The 18,811-nt window shown below is 48.9% G+C and overlaps 1 protein-coding gene across 3 annotated transcripts in view; it reads right to left on the bottom strand.

The window, feature by feature from the left end:
- Window positions 1-18,811, bottom strand: part of KAZN (kazrin, periplakin interacting protein) — a 992,786-nt gene that overhangs the window by 398,154 nt on the left and 575,821 nt on the right. For 2 of the 3 annotated variants that reach the window (XR_004325348.1, XM_032495239.1), the window contains exon 1: window positions 7,687-8,017. Coding sequence is in view for 2 of the 3 variants with exons in the window: in XM_032495239.1 (XP_032351130.1) it covers window positions 7,687-7,921 (235 nt within the window). In the remaining variant the exon portion in view is untranslated. Of the gene's footprint in view, window positions 1-7,686; window positions 8,018-18,811 lie in introns of those variants that run through there. The other variant, XM_032495235.1, reaches the window with a different exon arrangement.

Genomic DNA, 18,811 nt, shown 5'->3' with positions numbered 1-18,811 from the left:
CACGCAAATCCTAATTATAATTGCCACAATGCCAGCTGTAGAACAAAAGTGATTTCTTGGGCAGGAGTGGGAAAAACTAGGCATAGCTGTACAGCATCCTGGCTGGGACAGCAGGCAGTGTCTGAAGTCACGCTTACTTGGGTTTATAGCCTGGCTCTGCCACTTGCTAACCTGGTGAACCTGGGCAAGTCACATGACCTTTCTGGGCCTCAGTTTTCTCATCTGTAAGATGGCAAATGCAGTACTTACCTCGGAAGGTAGTTTAAAGGGCTGATTGAGGTAATACAGGGAAAGGGTTGAGAACCGTATTAGCGTTGACATACAGCAAATAAACACTTCAAATCATCCATCGTCAAGTCAACAACCTTCATGTAAAATGTGATCAAATTCCGTTAGTAATCATTCATTCATTCATCCATCCAACAGCTGTTTACTGAGCTCTCGCTATGTGCCAGGCACTGTTCTAGCTGCTGTGAATGGAGCAGAAAACAGACAGGCGAAACTCTCTGCTCTCACAGCTGCCAACCTAAGACTCACAGCCGGGGTCTCCTCCAATGCCTGGCGTAAACGGTGGTTCTCAACCAGGGATGACGTGGCCCCTGGTGGACATGTGGCAACATCTGGAGACACATTTGGTTGTTACAACTAGGGTGTGAAAGGTTCTGCTGGCATCTAGTGGGCAGAGGACAGGGATGTTGCTGAACATCCTACACGACACACACGATGTCCCCGCTCCCGACAGAGTGGGCCTGCCCCCGTGTCGACAGTGCCGCGCTGGGAAGCTCTAGCAGAAATGAGTCTGTGAGGAGTTCATAGATCTTCTGGTGGCCATGGGCTTGGGCCACTGGAGGCCACGAGGCCACAGGGAGAGAACTCAGGAAAGACAAAGATATGGGTAGGAGGGACAGTAACGGGTCCACATGATTCGAGCTTTGCCTGGATGCATCCTTCCCAAGAAAGAACGCGTACAAAGTCTCAGAAGTAGGAGGCCCCAAGTCCAGAGTCAAAATGATTCTTTTCACTGGTGACAAGTGACCCCTGGTTTGCTAGCAGGACCCAATTCCCTCTTTGTCCGTTAGTCTCACACCAAAGGGAGGGGTATTCCTGCTCCCCTAAGATTTCACCTAAGGACCCAGAAACGGCCATCGGTTTAGGGAAACATTAATCAAGAATGGAGACAAGCTTAAAGCTCCCTCCACCTTCCCAATGAATGAACCAAAAGCTGTTTCCCAGTTTAGGAGAGAATCAGGTTTAAACAGCAGAGAGACCTCAGGGGTTTAAATTCCTGGATCAGTCACTGCCCGCTGAGTGCCCCGGGCATCAAAGTGGGATGAGTGAGAGCACGGACTCCAGAGCCAGGGCTCGGTCACTCAGTGGCCCTCTGGCAAGTAAGAGAGCGATTCTGTGCCTCCGTTTTCTCATATGTTAAATGGGTACAGTGGCACCTGCCTCATAAGTCATTACGAAAATTGAACACATTCCTTCAGAAAAGCATTTAGAACAGTACCTGGTTCTGAGTCAAGACCATGTCGAAGCTTGCTGTGATCACCCCCACTGTAGTCATTACTGTTGTGGTGGACAGGTGACTTAACCTCTCCAAGTCTGTTTCCTTTTCTGAGAAATGGGTATAGTAGTTGCCACCTCATTGGGCTCCGGATACAATCAGCACGTTAAGCACTCAGGAAAATATCTGATGTGTTAAGTCCCGATAGTTATTATTTACTGAAAAGGTTGACAAGGCACGGAAACTAGTTCACATTTAGCCCTTTCTTAAACTATTAACCTTCACCATTAAGAGGAGAACTCCATGGCATCAGAACGGTTCCAGAACACCCAGTATCTTGTGATGTACCCAAGAGGTAAGCTCCGAGAACCACAATGAAATGCTGGAGGCGAGTGTGAAATATGAGCTCTGGACCCACCTTCCCTTAGAGGGCACTTGGCTCACAGTGGGTCACATTCCTTCAAAGACTCTCTAGAGAGAGACAATGTTGGGAACGGAGAGCCTTGACCTCCCCGTAGAGGGCTAGCTCTGATGGAAGAGGAGCGAAGGGGTGGGAGCCGGGTGGCTCCTCCCGCCTTCTCTCTCCACCCTCCCAGCCTGACTGCCCAGCACAGAAGGGGCGGAGGCCTGCAGACCTGACTGTGACCAGCTCCATCGGAGCTCAGCAAGGCCAAGTCAACAAAGTCACCAAAACAAATTGAGAACCAACGATGTCCCACCACCCAGATGCCACGTGCTCAAACAGGTGTTCTCGCCAAACTCATTAAAACAACGGTCAGTTTCTTCCACGTTTCTGGTACGTTAGGATCCCAAGGAGGGAGCAAGAATGCCCACAGAGCACAACCTGGAGTCTGCCACTGAGATCTGATGTCACATACAAAGGCAAGGCTGTTCCGGTCTCTTCCAGTCATGTGGGGAGGAAGAAGAGATTCCTCTGCCTGGTCTCCCTCCAGCTTCTCTACAGTCAAGATGGGCCTGGCAGGGGGCCTGGAGGATGGTGAAATGGGCCAGCGGGATGCTTCCCTGCCTTGAATCGTCAGGTGCAATCTGCCACAATGGATGGTGACCTTATTGGCTTCAGGGAAGCTGTCTTTTCCTAAATGATTCTGCCTGAACCCTCTCTGCCTGCACTTCAGATGACTGAAGGCACTGCAGCGACTGCTGTTGGTGGCACCCCTTGTCATCCCATGTGTTATCACCCTCATATCCAGCCCAGACAGTATGGGCTAATTTCCATTTACAAGATCACTTAAAAACGCATTCCCTGGCCTCAGCAGGCAGAATGAGTTCCGCTCTTGCCTGACGGATGGCCGGGGGTAAGAAGCCAAGCGCTAATGCTCACACAAACCAATCCTGGAAATGGTCTCAAAAGAACTGAGAAGTTCATGTTGATTTCACTTTCCTTAGCTGCATAACTCAGGAATAAATATAAATAAAATAGGCAATGAATATGGCCAGGCCTCCAGGCTTGACCTTCTGGGCCGGCTATGACTTGCATGGTGAGCAGGCAGTGTTCCAATGAGCGCTCCCCGCCCGCCACGGCCATCTGCTACAGGCTCACTGGCAGCCAGGAAGTCACAAATTATAACCTACAGGATTCCTAAAAAGTGCCAGCAGTCTGGGGGAGTAGAGGGGGGGAAAGGCAGGGAGAGAACATGCCTTGCCCTCCACTGGGAGGATGTGTGGGCTAGGCTCCCACTATACAACTCAGGTTGGCTTAAACCAAGTATCCAAGAAGTTTTGAGTAACCTCAGTAAATCAGGAAGTGGTGGAAGCGTGAAATTAACCAGAACCAGAAACTTGCCTTAAGGGGTCCTCCCAAGGCATTTTCCAAAGACAATGCAAAGGCAGTAAATAATAGCCAATCAATAACTAATTCCAACCATGCTGTGCTGATCTGTAAGCAGTCTCTTTGTGACCATGTGCGTGGCGATGTTCAGGAGGACCTGTGAAGTCTCACCTCATGACAGCCTGTCAGATGAGGAAAAGACAGACAGATCTCTCTCAGCCCATTGATGTGGCTGGAAAACCAAAGCATGATGAGCTCTGTAACTTCAGAGCGAGCTAACAGAGGGCCTCCCCCACCCCACCGAGATTCTGCCAAATTCTGTACCTTCCCCTCTGCCATGTGAAAATTCTCTTTCTCAAAAAAAAAAAAAAAAAGATAAACGTCTACTTGGGAGAATGAATTGGGAAGGGGATGCCAAAAGACAGAACTTATTTTGCAAAGCAACAGTGCCCAGCATCTCTGCAGACTGCTCACACATTCAATCAGTCCCAAGGTAATCTGCACTTCACCGGGGAGTTTCCGGTGGTGTAGTAATGCTGGATAAGAGACATCAGACCTGAAGTAACAGCCTATTTTAACGCCTGGGGAGAAAAAAAATAATAAAACTCACATCCATTTATGGAAATTTCAGCAGTATAGGAAAATGACCCTTCTCCCATCCCCATTAACAAATGCAGTAGACAGTCAGTCCTCAACACCCAGGAAAGATGCTCTGAGCACTTGCATAGGCATATAAATACAATTATTTCGTTAAAAAAAACAAACCACAAAAATGATGGCAGTAGGTATACATCCTACTAGGCTTAAGTAATGTATGTTATATACAGTTAAGACCTATTTGAGTTGGGTACCATGAAGCTTAATTGTTGTATTCTATGCATAGCAAAGCAACCAATTGAATCTAATATTAGCCATTCATCAGATAAAACATTTTCAGAGAAACAAACTGCTATATTTTCCCCTCCAAGAACAGCAAGCATTTTAAACACATTTCCCAGAGATGTTTCGCTGAGGAAAACAGCTTAGAAATGTTACTTTAAACAAATCCGTTCTCTGGCTACCAACAACAAGACAAATTGGAACAAATGCTTGGCTCTGTTCTTCCCAAGCCTCCTTGTGTCCACCTGTCAAAGGCAGTTGTGACCCCCACCAACCCAAGAGGCAGCTCTGGAGCCATGAGATGTGCCACCCTGTGCGCCAGCATCCTCATTAGGGATTATCCGACTCACTCGAAGCAGGGAGAGGGAAGATGGGCTGGCTGCCAAGGGCTCTTTCAACACAGATTCTGAAAGGGGATCCTGCAAAGTGTCGAAAGCCCAGATTTCAGCAGTTCCCTTTCTAGACTCTGTTACATAGCAACCATGCCAGCTCACGGAAGGTACCAACCAAGTTAATATTTTGTTTAGATGACACACTGCATTAACTCTCTAGGAAAATCCAAGTTTTCTTCATCAACTTACCTACTGTCAGATATCCTCACCGGAACAAAACATCCATTGGTGGTGGACTGGTGAGCTTGTTTAATTCATTAGAGAAAAACATTGTTTTAACCAAAAAATTTGAAAATGGATCTAATGTTTTCTCGGCAGGGAGAGCAAAAGGTGACTCTTCCCTGTAACCATTTGTGCTAATATTATTAAAAGGACATTAGCATGCATTTAATATGTGAATGATGCCCTCTGGATAAAAGATGACTTATACAGTTGCATTTTGAAAGATATTCATTTCATTCAAAACCTTGATTTGAAAAGTGATAACTCAATAGCACTAAATGCTCAAAGGGTTTGAGCCCATTGAATCAAACCGACATAGGCAAAATTAAAACAGAAGACTAATTCGGAACAACAGTCAGGAAGCCCCAGGACCTGAGCTCCTGTGAGCCTTCCTGGAGGTATGTTACAAACAAGCAGGAGAAAGCCAATCAACCACACTTTGAAATTAAGTGGAGAGAGCGCAGTGCTTTTCCTTTAGGAATACGAAGGCCCCAGCAGAAGAAACTACCAGACCACGTTCGCAGAAGGTTTCTGTCCCAGCAGAATGCTGCCACATGTCATGAGAACAACCAAACCAAACAAAATAAAAACAAAACGCCAAAAACTCACAGAGGCCAAATACTGTAAGAAGTACTGAACTGAGGTAACATTGCTATCAATAAAGAAATGACGAATTTCTATGCGGGTCTTGTTTTATTCTTAGACATCGTATCGGTTTAAATTCACATCATTTTAGAGGACTATGTGGCCAACCATGAAGTTGAGTTAAAACCTTCAACGTTTTATTTTCTGGTTATAAAATCATTAAACTCCCCCTAGTAAAGGTTTTGAAAAATACCAATGGTACACAGAGGAAAAATCAAAACAATCCCTCATCCAACCACCCACAGACAGTCCCCGGCCAGGGCAGGCATGCTCTTAAGACGATGAGGGAGCTGCTGGTTTCGTGTATTTTTAGGGATAACAAGGGATCCAACAGCCAGTTCCATTTCTGTTTCCATAGCCTTGTGCATTTTGGTAGGGAAAAAAAAAAAAAAAAAAAAAGGAAACAGCTCCCAATGGCTCCACCACAACAATTTAACCATCAGCTAAGTATCACAATTTCCAACTGGAATGTGTAGATCATCGCGGCACCAACCTCCTTAGCATGCTCAGTCTGCAACTAGACCCAGGACTCGGATAAAAGCCACTTAACTTTTCCTCGGCTGAGAAAGGGGCAGACGGTGGGAAATAAACCAGCATTGTTCAGTCCCCTTTACCGTGGCTTTTGGTTCTTAGCAAAAATGCCAGTTCTCTGCTATTTCTTTAAGGTTGGAAGAGTCTCTGCCTATAAAAAGTAAAGCATGACCATGAAATCTAACTTCCCTTTTTCGCCCGGGTGCCAGCGGACAGCATCTTCCACACACAATGACATAGCAAGGGATAAATGACAGAATCATCAGATGCCCACCTTGAAAACTGTGCAGCAAGCGCCAGGCTCGCAACTCCTTCCCACCATTACGTCATGCTACTTTGGTACCAAATTACTGCTCCAATTCCTAAGACTTTTGACGGACTCCTGAAGTACCAAGTTAAGATCTGACTTGGAATTGAACGTAAAATGCTCATGCTCAGGCTTAACATCTCACACCAAGAAAAGCACACCTACCCCAGGAAGGTAAGGAGGAGATAGAAGCTGTTAGGGAGAAGGCATTAATATGAAAACAGACTCTCTTAACCCTTAAGAGAAGCTCTTGAAATAACAACAAAACCAGAAAATCCTTTTGAGCCACTGAGCCATTGGTACCTCATACTTCATCAAGTGACATATTTACACAAGTGGCCTTCTTGGGCTGGATTTTTTTTTTTCTGTCATGTTCTGGATTTCAGTAGTTTAGTTTAATCAAATGATATTAATAATCAGTGACAATGTTTCTTAAAGGGAAATTAGGCAAAAAAAAAAAAATCCTGAAAATCCAGCCTAGTCTTGTACTTTTTAATCCACAGAAACCAAACAGTACTCCCTTTTCTTTTTCTTTCTTTCTTTCTTTCTTTTTTTTTTTTTTTTTTTGCATGTTTCCTCTACCTTTAACCCTTACATGAGGGTTTCAGAGCTTCATCACTGTCAATGTCAACAGAGACCAGCTGTCTTTTTTCCCTCCTCTTACAGCAAAGAGTTCCTTCAAGCAACCGCTACCTGGAAACCCAACATCTACGCCTTCATTTCGACAGACGCCCATCCTCAGCCTCTGAGGTCTAAGATTTCCCCCTGGAAAGTGCTCTCAGTGTTTACATTTGTTAGAAATTTTAACTCCCTGCTGAGCACAGCATCTACCGTTGCATCGATATATTCCACTGCTTGCGCGATCTCAAATGGGGAGAAAATAAAGTCCAGATGCAATCGAGACAAGGGATTTGGCATCCGTGGAGAAAAGTGCAAACCAGTCCAATCCTCTACCCCAAACACGGCAGCAGAGCCTGGAGCTCCCTCTCAGGGAGTCATTCCAAAGGAAGGAGCCTCCGGAACTGGGGGGAGCTGTGGCATTCACCCCTGCCGGGGGTGGGGGCAAAGGCCCGGGCAGGAAAAGTTTGCCCACAGAGTTGGGGTCTGTGTGCCATCTAAGGGGCACTTTCTGCTGCCAGAAGGGAGCTGCCGGCTGTGCTGCGCTGCACTGGCCCGGCCGGCCGGCCGGCGTGGCCGTGTGAACCCGTGCACGCTGCGCCCGGGCTTTCGTTAATGACAGCAGCCTGCAACTCCCAGCAGGGAGGCAGCGCCGGCCACCCCGGGCGGAAAGGGTTACAAGCCACAATGCGAGGCGATTTCGCCGTGGGCGTGGGGTCGCGTCGAGTCCCCGGCCACCTCCGGGCCCGGGTCCTGCTCGCTCGCCTCTCCTCCGCCCCCGGCGCCGGGCGATCCCTACCTTGCGCGCTGTGCTGGTGGTTCTCCATGTTCGCCGCCGCCGAGTCCGCCGCCGCCGCCGCCGCCGAGGCGCCGGCCGCCGCTCCCGGGCCCGGGCCCGGGCCGCCGCCGCTGCTCAGTTCCGCCAGTCTCCGGTTGGTGGCCGTGAGTTCGGCTCGCAGGTTCGTCACCTCCTGGCTGGCCGACTGGACCGCCCCATCGATGCGGAGCGCGAGCTGCTTATTGTCTTCCATCATGCTCAGGATTTTGGCCTGGGGGCGAGAGAGGTGACAAAGAGCTGCATGATGCGCGGGGGACGCGCAGCCGGGCACCCCCGGCTCTACCTGTTGGGTCCCCCGCGGCCCGGCTCCCCCGCGCCCCGACCCCCAGGCACCGGCAGCGCCGGCTCCTCCAGCGCAGGAATGACAGCGGCGCCTCCAGCCGAGCCGCGGTGGTAGCGAGGCGGAGGGGGGAGGAGGAGGAGGAGAAAGAGGAGGAGGAGAAGGAGGAGGAGGAGGAGCGGCGATCGCCGAGACCCCGGCGCCGAGAGCTGCTCGGAGAAGGACACCGCGCGCCGCCCGGCACTCTTTCAATGGAGCCTACCATTCGCTGAGCGCTCGGGAGGGGGCCCGGGCCGGGGGTTGGGGCGCTGCTTTGGCCTTCCGCGCCCCCCACTTCGGGGACACACCCCCCGAAGGGTGGGGGCGGCGGCCCGCAGCCGGGCTTGGACAGAGGTGGTGCCCCTGGTGAGGGGTGGGGGGCGCCTCATCCAAGGCCGGCCCTTGATCCCCTCCCTGGAGCGGTGGGGCGGCCCCCGCCCTGGCGAACTCGCGCCCAGCGCCGTGCTATGGCTGGGAGGAGGTGGGTGCTTGGGAGAGAGGGGTACTCAGAAAAGGGGCCCGGCAGGGGAGAGGGGATGGAGCTCCGGGGGAGGGGCCGCTTGCCCGAGCTCGGAAGTGGAGTTTTTGCTTTGCCAGTTCCTTAAAATGCAGGTAGGAAATGTGCATGGGGAGCTAGGCTGGTGCTCCGCGTCCCTCTCTCTGTCCACCCCACCCCACTCCACCAGCTCCTCCGATGCCCCAACCTGCGTTGCCTCGCTCCTCCTCCGAAGGAGCGCCTCGTCCTTCCCCAGGGTGGGCCCAGTGGCGCTAAGGCCTCCCCACCGCCTGGAACCCGTGTGTGCGTCCGAGGTGGCCCTAGCCAGGTCCTAAGCTTCTTAGCTGGGCTAAATATTGGGGGGGCAAAACGGATTCGGCCGGGAGAGAAGACTGGAAGGCATCACTGGGGCTTCCCTCTTTCTCCTCCTCCTGGGAGTCTGAGTGTGGAGGCCCCGCTGACTCAGTTTACCCCCTCTCTCTTCTCTGGAGAACTGAGGGAACCTTAAAGTTGATACACCCATCAAGCGCCTCTTTCTCCCAGAGCACAGGCCGTGCATTTTTCAGTGGGGCCCTGGATTCCAGCCACCAGACCTTGTTACCATGGCAAGCCTCATTCCATGCAAATAGGACAATTTAAAACAGCCAGTAACCCGGAACAAGGGAAGAACTTAGAACCACCATTCCAGCTGGGTCAACCTGGGGAGGGCAGCTCAGAGACTATTGCAGAAGCTGACGGTGCTTCTGCCAGAGGGAGGATGCTCACCCTCCAGCTTCAACAGCGTTTATTGGAAGCCTACTGTGTGCAAAGTACCGAGTATGCATTAGCATCTCATTGTGGGGGGGTGAGGGTTATTATTCCCATTTTAAAGATGAGGAAACTGAGGCTCTGGGGGGGTGTTAAGCAGTTTCCCCAAGGGGCTCACAGAAATCAGGTGAAACCAGGACTGAAAGTAAGCAGTCATCTGATTCCAAGCTAGTCCCACTGTGTCTTGGATGCTAGATTATTTTTTCCCCTTTTTAGATGGAACCATAAAACCACCCTCTTGCTCCATCCCCCTGTGACCACTAACAAGCTTAGTAAGAGGTCAGGACAGTATTAGGTAGTGGAGCGTGTGGCAGCAGACTTAATTTTTCACTCTGTGCACTCTACTCAGCTAAACTGGTCAGCTGGGGAATATGAACTCCTGACCTTAGTCTCATTAGTACAAGTTCTGACCCACTGGGCCAGTCAAGGCACTTAGGCCACTAGGTGTATTTATAAACCAAGATTTAGTTCCTTAGAGTTTTTCAGTTTCCTTATGGAGGAACCATCAAAACTTACAGAACTTTGTGGGTCTTCAAAAGGCAGGGGGTGTCATGTTCAGCCACTGTGGAAAAGAGTTTGGTGGTTCCTCAAAAAGTTAAACATGGAATTACCCATATGACCCCACAATTCCACTCCTGTATACCCTGAAGAGTTGAAAACAAATATTCAAACAAAAATCTGTACACAAATGTTCACAAAAGCACTATTCACAACAGCCAGAAGGTGAAACAACTCAAATATTTGACAACAGATGAATTAATAAACAATGTTCCATACAATGGAACATTACTCAGCCATGAAAAGGTCTAACTATTGATATATTGATACATGCTACAATGTGGATAAACCTTGAAAATATTATGCTAAGTGAAGGAAGCCAGACACAGAAGTTCACAGATTGTATGATTCCATTTATAAGAAATATCCAGAATAGGTAAATCTAGAGAGACAAAGCAGATCTATGGTTGCAAGGAGGTGGGGGAGGGGAGGATGGGGAGTAGCTACTTAACAGGTACTGAGTTTTATTTTGGGATGATGAAAATGCTTCAGAACTAGATAGAGGTTGTGGTTACCCAGCACTGTAAACAGACTAAATGTCATAAAATGTTCACTTTAAAACGGTTAATTGGGGGGTGGGGTGTATAGCTCAAGTGGTAGAGTGCATGCTTAGCATGCATGAGGTCCCGGATTCAATCCCCAGTGCCAGTACCTCCTCTAACAATAAATAAATAAACCTAATTACCTCCCCCCTCAAAAAAAAAGGTTAATTTTGTGTTATATGAATTTCACCTCAATTTTTAAAAAGCATATATACAAGTACCAGGAAAAAAGGAGAAAGAGGGGTCCTGGAAACAAACCTTCTAAGAAAACAATTAAGAGCAGTTCTATTTGAAGAGCTGTGTGTGTGTGTGTGTGTGTGTGTGCGCGCGCGCGCGTGTGTGTGCTCACACCTCTGTACAGCACTCGTCAGAAAGCACAGTAATTGATCTGTTTACCTGTCTCTCTCCCACTTCACTAGGAGCTCTGTGTGGGAGAAGGGGGGATCGCTTTTTACGTGTTACCCCCTCTTTCCATCCTCGCCACCTAACCCATGGCAAGCGCTCTGCAAGTGGCTGTGTGTGAGCGTGTTTGTACAGTAAACAAACTGACCAAGTGTTACTCACTCTCCTCCTCAATGAGATGATTCCCACATACCAGCATCTCCAAATCAAGCCAAAGCAAAACAAGCTGAACCCAAAAATCTAACCAAGAGAAAAGCAGACTGATTTGTGGGGCCCCTTCTCCTCTCTCCCTGCCTCCTCTTCTCCAATTGTGGTACAGGCCTCTGAAGTTTGAAGGAACTCGCCTTAGAAACTCCTGGGGTGCCTCCTAGGATTTTAAAGAATTTTATTTTTTGAGATTTTTTTTTTCCAAGCTGTGTTGCCTTATGTTCACCCACATGCAAAAGGATCAGATCTCAGACAGGAAGTCTGAGATCAGTTACCCTCTAGAATCTACTTGATTTAAACAGAAAAGTTTACCTGCTCTACCTTTCTTCCCCCCACCATCCACCAGCGCTCCTCCCTGGGTGATCTCAGCTAACAAAATAGTCCCAGAATCCGCATCCTTTCCCACTTGCCCATCTGTCGGGCTGATACGTGTTTACAACTCATTTCTTGGATGACACACATAAACTGTCGGGTGACCAGCTCCAAGGCTGTCTGTCATCCGCAGCTCTCTCTCTTTGGGGTTCACAATTATAAGAACTTACCAGCACTGTGCGTTTTGTTTCAAGAGCCTCCCGTCAGCATGTTCCTAGCGTAGCCCCCACCTCCCGTCGCAGTAGGCTGATGTTAATTAAGAACCAAGCTAGTAAACGGGCTTGCTCCCCAGGGACCTGCTGCCGTCTTCCCAGTGTCACTGGTTGCCATCTCTCCCCATCAGCCAAACCCCATCCAAGGCTCAGGCAGTGCACTGGCCTTTATGCGGTCACCAGTCCCCGACAGCACGTGCTGCATGACCGATCTTCCTGAGCAGAATGAGCGAACTGTGCCACGCACATTAGGTGCCCGTCAAAGCTTGCCTGGGCATTTTGGAAAGTCTGTAAAACCATCGTAGCTCAGACAAAGAAAATTTCTAGTGAGAACCAAGGCAACGAGCCTAATTCATTGCTGACAGCAGTGTCATCTGCAGCTCCCTTCTTCCATAAATAGAGTGACTTTATAATGTAATGTCCAAACTGGGACACTTCTGAGATGGAAAGAGGGTGCTATGAGTAATGAAGCTGGAACAAGTGGCATAAATTGGAACTGTCCCAGGAAACCCAGTATATACACATTAGCCCCATCCTACAACCAAATGATGCTATTTGGTCCTAGAAGGCAACTTTGGGGTCCTTTGCTCCAGCACCCTCATTGTTTACTGATGGAGAAACAGAGGCTTTGGTCTCCAAAGAGTTGGTGGCTGGCTGAGCATGTTCATCTCCCTGTCCGCATAACTACATATCCACCAAGATTCTTGCTTCCATCATCAAAACCCTTCTCATCTTGGGTTTTGCCAGCAATTCAAGCCACCTCTTACTCTCCAAAGTACTTTCACATTTCTCTTATTTTATCTTTGCAACAACTTCCTCAGATGGAGGGGGTGCCTGGAATCTGAATTTGGTGGAGTAAAACACTGAGGTTCAAGAGTTTGTCCTAATACCACAAAACTGGACTAACAAGTCGGTGAGACAAGCCCCTTATCTGCACATCCTCCGTCCCCTTAGCCCCCAGCATTCAATACATGTTTGTCAAGTGGATGAGCTGGAGCCAGGACTCAGGTATCCCCACATGTGGCCTCGCTTTCTCTCTGAGTCACTCAGGCACCTGGTTTCTGTCTGGCTCAGGAACTGGAGGCAGCACTCACGTGCTTCTCCACGCAAGGTTAAGTTCATACGTGGGACAGGGCGGTACAGGGGAGGTCTGAAAGAGAAGCCCAGGCGTCCTGAGACGCTCTGATGCTTCTTCGAGTCAGCATGCAGCTGCCCACAGGAGCCAGGGAGAAGTGTGGCCCTGCCTCCTGCACTTCCTGCAAACACTGTCCCTTACCAGGCTCTGCAAGGCATACCTCTGGACCTCAGGCTGCTTCCAGTGTTTCTTAAAGTGAGGCTGAAGACCCCTTGATGTGGAGTTCCCAGAAGAGGCACGTTAAAATGTAAATCCCGGGCCCTAATCCTGACCAACCAGAATCTCTGGGGGAGGTTCTGGGTATCTGCATTTGCAATGAGCTTCCCCGGAGTGTCTGGTGCACAGTGAAGTTGGAGCCTCACTGCCCTGGGTCCCCGGTGCAGCGGCTCAGAAAGCTCGTGCACGCCTGTCAGTTGCATCTATTCGAGGAACCTCTGAGCCCCAGGAATGGCTGCAAGGGCTCCCTGCTCTTCCTCTTCTCAATGCTGTCTGTCCTGTGTCTTCCCAGCCCCCTCCAGCAAGAGTCCCCGGGGAATCACCCTCCCTCTCTGCAGGTGGATGCTCTGTTTATTCGAATTGTCACATGTGAACCCCGGCCAATCTAGGAGATGTATCTTTTGTACATTTACACGGTTTACTTTGGCTGAGTGGGTTTTAACATGTGCTCTGGGGAAAAGGCCAAAGCATCTCCCAGACGGAGGCAATCAGGTCTCTGGGCTCTGGGTGAGAAGACCAGGAGGGGGACAGAGTCAAGGGCATGGAGAAGAGCGCGCAGGTGGTGAACACCAACCGCTAAGCTATATTCTCTTCCCAGCAGCGCCCCACAGGCATTAGTTGCCCTGAAAACCGCTGTCGTGAAATGAAGGGATATAGAGAAAAAGCTAGGAGGGAAAGGAGGGGAGAGCAATTGTGGGGCTTAAGGAAACAGCCTGCAGCTTTAAGATGGGGAGGTACATGTGCAGGTGCCTATTATATACGCGTGGTGTGTGTGTGTGTGTACACATAGATATCTGTGCACAGTATACACACGCACCACACACATTGCAGCGTGGACACAGAGCACAGTTATTAGTATGAAGACTGCCACCCTCCTCTTGACTCCCCAAGCAATTTCTCATCTAAAGGTCGAGAAGTTGGTCAGGCCCTGCCTTCTGTGTGTATATTTCACCAACTGAGTCACTTCTGCATGCTTTTCATTTGCAAACAGTCCATTAATAATCACTTATAATTCAGAAGCTCCTATGTATGGAATAGATAAATATTAACTGTGCATAGTAACCACAGGCGTAAACACATAAGCATATATATTTACTTACTTCCTGATAGAAGTGCATTTCCCCCCTCTTTGAATGTTGCCTGGTTTTTTTTATCTGTTTCTCATTGGGCATGATACAGGGCTTACAAGAGACTGTGCCTGATGGTCTGGACTCTTGGCTCTTGGCTCTGCCATAGTTCCCACGGACCAACAGCAACAGCCAGTAAAATACAAAACCCTGAGACAAATATGTCCATCTGCAGAGACCCATCACAACATCCCAAAGAACTGGTCCGACCCCCAGGTACATTGCGGGTCCTCCTGCCCTGTCATGTTTTGGCTGTCCCCATGGGTTGGGCACCATTTTATTTTCCAGCTGCCCAAAGCAGTCTCTGGGAGGCTCCCTCAACAAGGCTAAAGAGAACAGCCTCAAGTCTTCCAGCCATTCAGTCTTCAGCTTCAATTCCTCGTCTCAGCAAAGCACTCCTCTCCAGCCTAACGGCCGGACCATGCTAGCTGACCTCGTCAGTGATCTCACCCTTCCCCGAGGGCGAGGGTAACTTCAACTCCACAGGCTCCGGATTTAGTCAGACAAGGGTTCGCGTCCCAGCCTTGCCACTCACTAGCGCTGTGACATTGGATGAGCTACTTAACTTTTCTGAGCCTCAACTACCTCCTTAGTAGAATGGAATAATATTGGGATAAGGTAAGTCTGCCTACTTCATGGACTTGTTGAGGAATTCAAGGAGACAACGCACGTGAAGCATCTGGCAGAGCACTTGGTGTCTGGAAAGGATTCCATAGATGCCGCCAAGGATGCAGGCTCAGATGATGGAGATCATGATGATGGTGATGGGGACAGTGAGAGCTGTAAGGGCAGCTCTCATTCTTTGGACACCCACTACGGCCCGCCACTGTGCGTGTCCGTTTATTTCCGCTAACTCAGACTGCATCGTCCCAGCACTGAAGATGGGCATATAACCCCCAATCCGCCGATCAGAAGAAAATCTCAGGCTCGGAAGGCTTGCTCACAACTCACCCAGCTAACACGTAGCAGAACCAGATTCAAACCCAAGTGTGTCTGATTCTAAAGTCTCTTCCTCTTCTTTCTTCCCTGATTCCCCCTACAGTCCATGAAGGCAGTCTCACCCAGGCGCGTGCTGATGCCCTGAGGGACCTTCGGTGTCCCTTCCAACCCCACGTCCTTCATTCTCTGCAAAGGCACTGATCTGATGGAGAAGCAGGCGAGGGAGCCGCTCCTCAGTGGCCAGTGTATTAGTTCTTCTAGGCCCTGGGGACCCATTTGGTAAATTAGTTCTTTTGGTTCTTGAAATGGTACCCCAGTGGCTCGAAATACTTTACAGACCTACCCTAAATGGGCAATTTATTTTCTTCTCACTCATGGTATTATTCTTGGGATCGCCATCCTATAAAAGTTCTTCACTGCAGCGGTGGAAGGGGCAGTGATGGCAATACTTTTTTAAACAGAAGTGCTCTAGACTTGGTAAGAAGCAGGGGAGGATTTCCCAAGAATGGAATTTTCAGGACTTCCTCCCCAGTTGTGCGCTCGCTCTCGTTTATTTAACTGAATGATATCTTCAGCAGGAGAGTTTTTTCCGCTCATTTCTTCTCCCCACCACCAACCCCATACTCAGATTCTTGTGAGCTTCTGCGTCCTTCTTAGTTCATTTTTCTCTCCTCCTAGGATGACTTATGCACCAAGTAAGTCTCCCCTAAGGACCAGTGCTTCCTCTTCCAGACAATAAAGAATGCAACACTCACTCAAGGGCCACACAGGAGATGCTGTATTAGGCACCAACCAGCCGAAGGAATTAGGACCCACTTGCCCCTGGACAACTCATCACAGAGGCGTCTCAGATACGGTGATGTGTACAATCCCTCTTCAGGAACTGGAAGCAGCTGGAGTGGGAAATGGCCTTGGAATCTTGCCCCCTGAGTCAACACTAAACCTTTCCAGCACTGAAGTGCCCTGGGAAAAATATTTATTAGCCAAATAGTATAGACTTCAATCTGGTGTGCCATGAAGGCCTGTACCTGTGACCATCTGCCCTGATACTCAGGATTAGCCATCCAGCTGTACATGTAGTTAGAAGACAGCTATCTTACCCAACGTTCAGCTCACTGGGATAATGTGTCTCCAGGCAGCAAAGTGTGAAGTTGCCATGTTTATCTCAATGAACTGCCCCTTTATCTGTTTACCTGCCTTATTTTGTGCTGGGGGGATGTAAAACAATTTATATCCCAATATTTGGAGCCACAAGGCCATGTCATTAGGCGTGTGTGCTGTTCAAGAGGGGACCGTATGTGCGCAGAGCGATGTCAATTATCATGCTTTCGGTCAGCACCCTCAGCCATCTCGGTCGTAAAGTGGTACTCTGACACCTTTGCCCAGGAACAGCTAGCTACCGATGGGTTTTAAAAGGGGTGGGTGGAGATGTAAAAACAAGTGCTGAGGGGAGGGGCTCACTCTTTCTCCTGGCCACGTGCTCCCTGGCATCCTGCCCTGGCATCCTGCACCCACGTCCACAGCCCTGGACCCAACCCTCCATGCAGCACACTGGTCCCACACCTAGCCGCTCACACCACTGGGATCCTAAGTGCAGGCATGCCTCTGCGCAGCCTCTGAAACAGCTGTCCTGTATCAAAGAGATGAGACTGTCTGGAAAATAGAAACAGAGCTGCGTTCTTCCCCGAGCCAGTGAGGAGCCCCCAGGGAGTCCTGCAGAAAGTCACTTAACACTGCAAGCCCGATAGCTGTGGGGAAGAGTGGCGAGCCCGAGTCCTCCAGGCAGCTTTTGGGAAGAAAAGAAAGACAGATCTAGGTTCTCATCCTGTTATTCATTAGGAGGCATCAAATCAAAGCGTGAACTTCAGCATCTGCTAAAAGATGGACCAGTCCAGGGCCCTGACTAACCTGCGGAGCACCAAAGTACAGATTAGGAAAGACGTGTGCCCTTCCTCCAGGTGTGTGGAGCCCTGGCAGAGGGCACAGACCCGGAGGACGGAGCCCTGGCTCTCCTGGGTGTTAGTGCCTTTTGGAAACTTAACAGGAAATGATCACACATAGGATTTTCACCTTAAATCAGAGGGTTTCTATCATGGAACTGGGATTTTTTTTTTTTAAGATTTTTAAATTATACTGTCTTAGTTCAGAGAAACACATACTCTTACAAATCTAAGTACACTTTTATATGAAGAACACTGAATGAAGTTATTTTACATTTTTCGTTAAATTCCAGGGATGGTATAAACCCTCTCTTTTTAGAAGTGTTCTAGACTTTTTTAGAAGAGGCTAAATGAGCTGGCAGATTCGGAATTCGTTTTTGCTTGAAAGTGTGCGTGGAAGGGGGGCTACGACACTGATAATCATGATTCTAGTGGGTTCTTACATCTGCGCTCAGTACTTAACGTCCTTTATAACCACCCTCTGAGGAAGAAGCTACTATGATTATCCTCTTTTTACAGATAAGAAAACTGAAGCTCAGGGAGGTCAGGCTACCAAAGGTCATACAACTAATGAGTGGCAGGGCGGGGACACGTGGCAATGGGGCGCCGGTGGTTCCACTTTACTGCTATTTTGTATCACCAATTTGCCATTTGTACTGTCGAAGCCAAAAAGCAGAGTAAAGAGAGGATTTACATACACCCCTGAACTGAGGATGGTAACAGAACAATGAACCCTTTTCTGGAGAGGTGCGTGGAAGGGGACCAGTGACTGTGAATGCAGTCATCAGTCGTCTGCTCCAGAAATTCTTAGCTCTCCCACTGGGAGGACACTTGAGCATCCCACTTCAGTCCTAGGATGCTCACAGCTTCAGCCACTCTGCTCTCCTTCGTGCACACCTTTCTAATTTTAATTACCAGCAAGTGAAAAAAGAACATTTCCCAGTTGGCAGACTAGATTTTAGATCTGGAAGGGACCTCAGAGTTCATAGGTCAAACACAGTTTCTTTACAGATGAAGAAACGGAGAGCCAGGAAGATCGTGTGACTTGCCCAGATGACCCAGCCATGGAGTAGCAACATTATTATTCCTACTTGTTTATGTTTTTATAAGTGAGCACATGGCCATGGGAGATGTTCAGTAAACATTTGCTGAACTGAAATAAATTGTGACATTTGATTTATCCATCTGCGGGGCACATCAAAAACAACAAACCAGCTCTATTTCTGATCGTTCTGTTGTGAAAAGCTTCCAAACTCAATATGAGGTGAAAACCGCTGCTATGAAGGGTCCCTTTGATCATTCCACTTCTTTTTCTGGAAAATGATAGCAAACTTGGCAACCGAGTCTTCCAGAAATTAATAATCAAACCTTAAAAATCCTCTTTGGTTTTTCTAACAACGTAAAATAAAAAGAAACTAAACATTTCCTCTATCGTCTCCCCCTTCCCTTCTGATGCCCCACTAGGGAACAGCTGTGTCTATTTAAAATTGATTTTGATCTCTCAGAAAGGATCTGGTTTCCCTGCACACGGAGCTGCTGCCTGGAGATGGCGTGTGCTGTTCTGAGAAGGTGTTGGGGTTCAGCTGACTCCACTGTAATTCTAACAGTCAGCAGAAGCCGGTCTTCTCTTGGGGATGCGGTGACATGACACCTTCGCTGACATCGGTGTGGTGGGCTGGGATGTTCTGCCGCCTCAGGAACCATTGGGCATCCTCTCCTCATTCCTCTGGCCTCTCTGTGCTAGACCGAATTATTGTTCCTAATCCCTCCTCCCTTTCGACAATGGTATTATCCATCCTGCCCTTTCCCTTGTG

The sequence above is a fragment of the Camelus ferus genome, chromosome 13 (assembly GCF_009834535.1).
Source record: "Camelus ferus isolate YT-003-E chromosome 13, BCGSAC_Cfer_1.0, whole genome shotgun sequence".
Classification (NCBI taxonomy): Eukaryota; Metazoa; Chordata; class Mammalia; order Artiodactyla; family Camelidae; genus Camelus; species Camelus ferus.
Note: the sequence above shows the minus strand (reverse complement) of the source record. Positions and strands in the feature narration are given on the sequence as shown.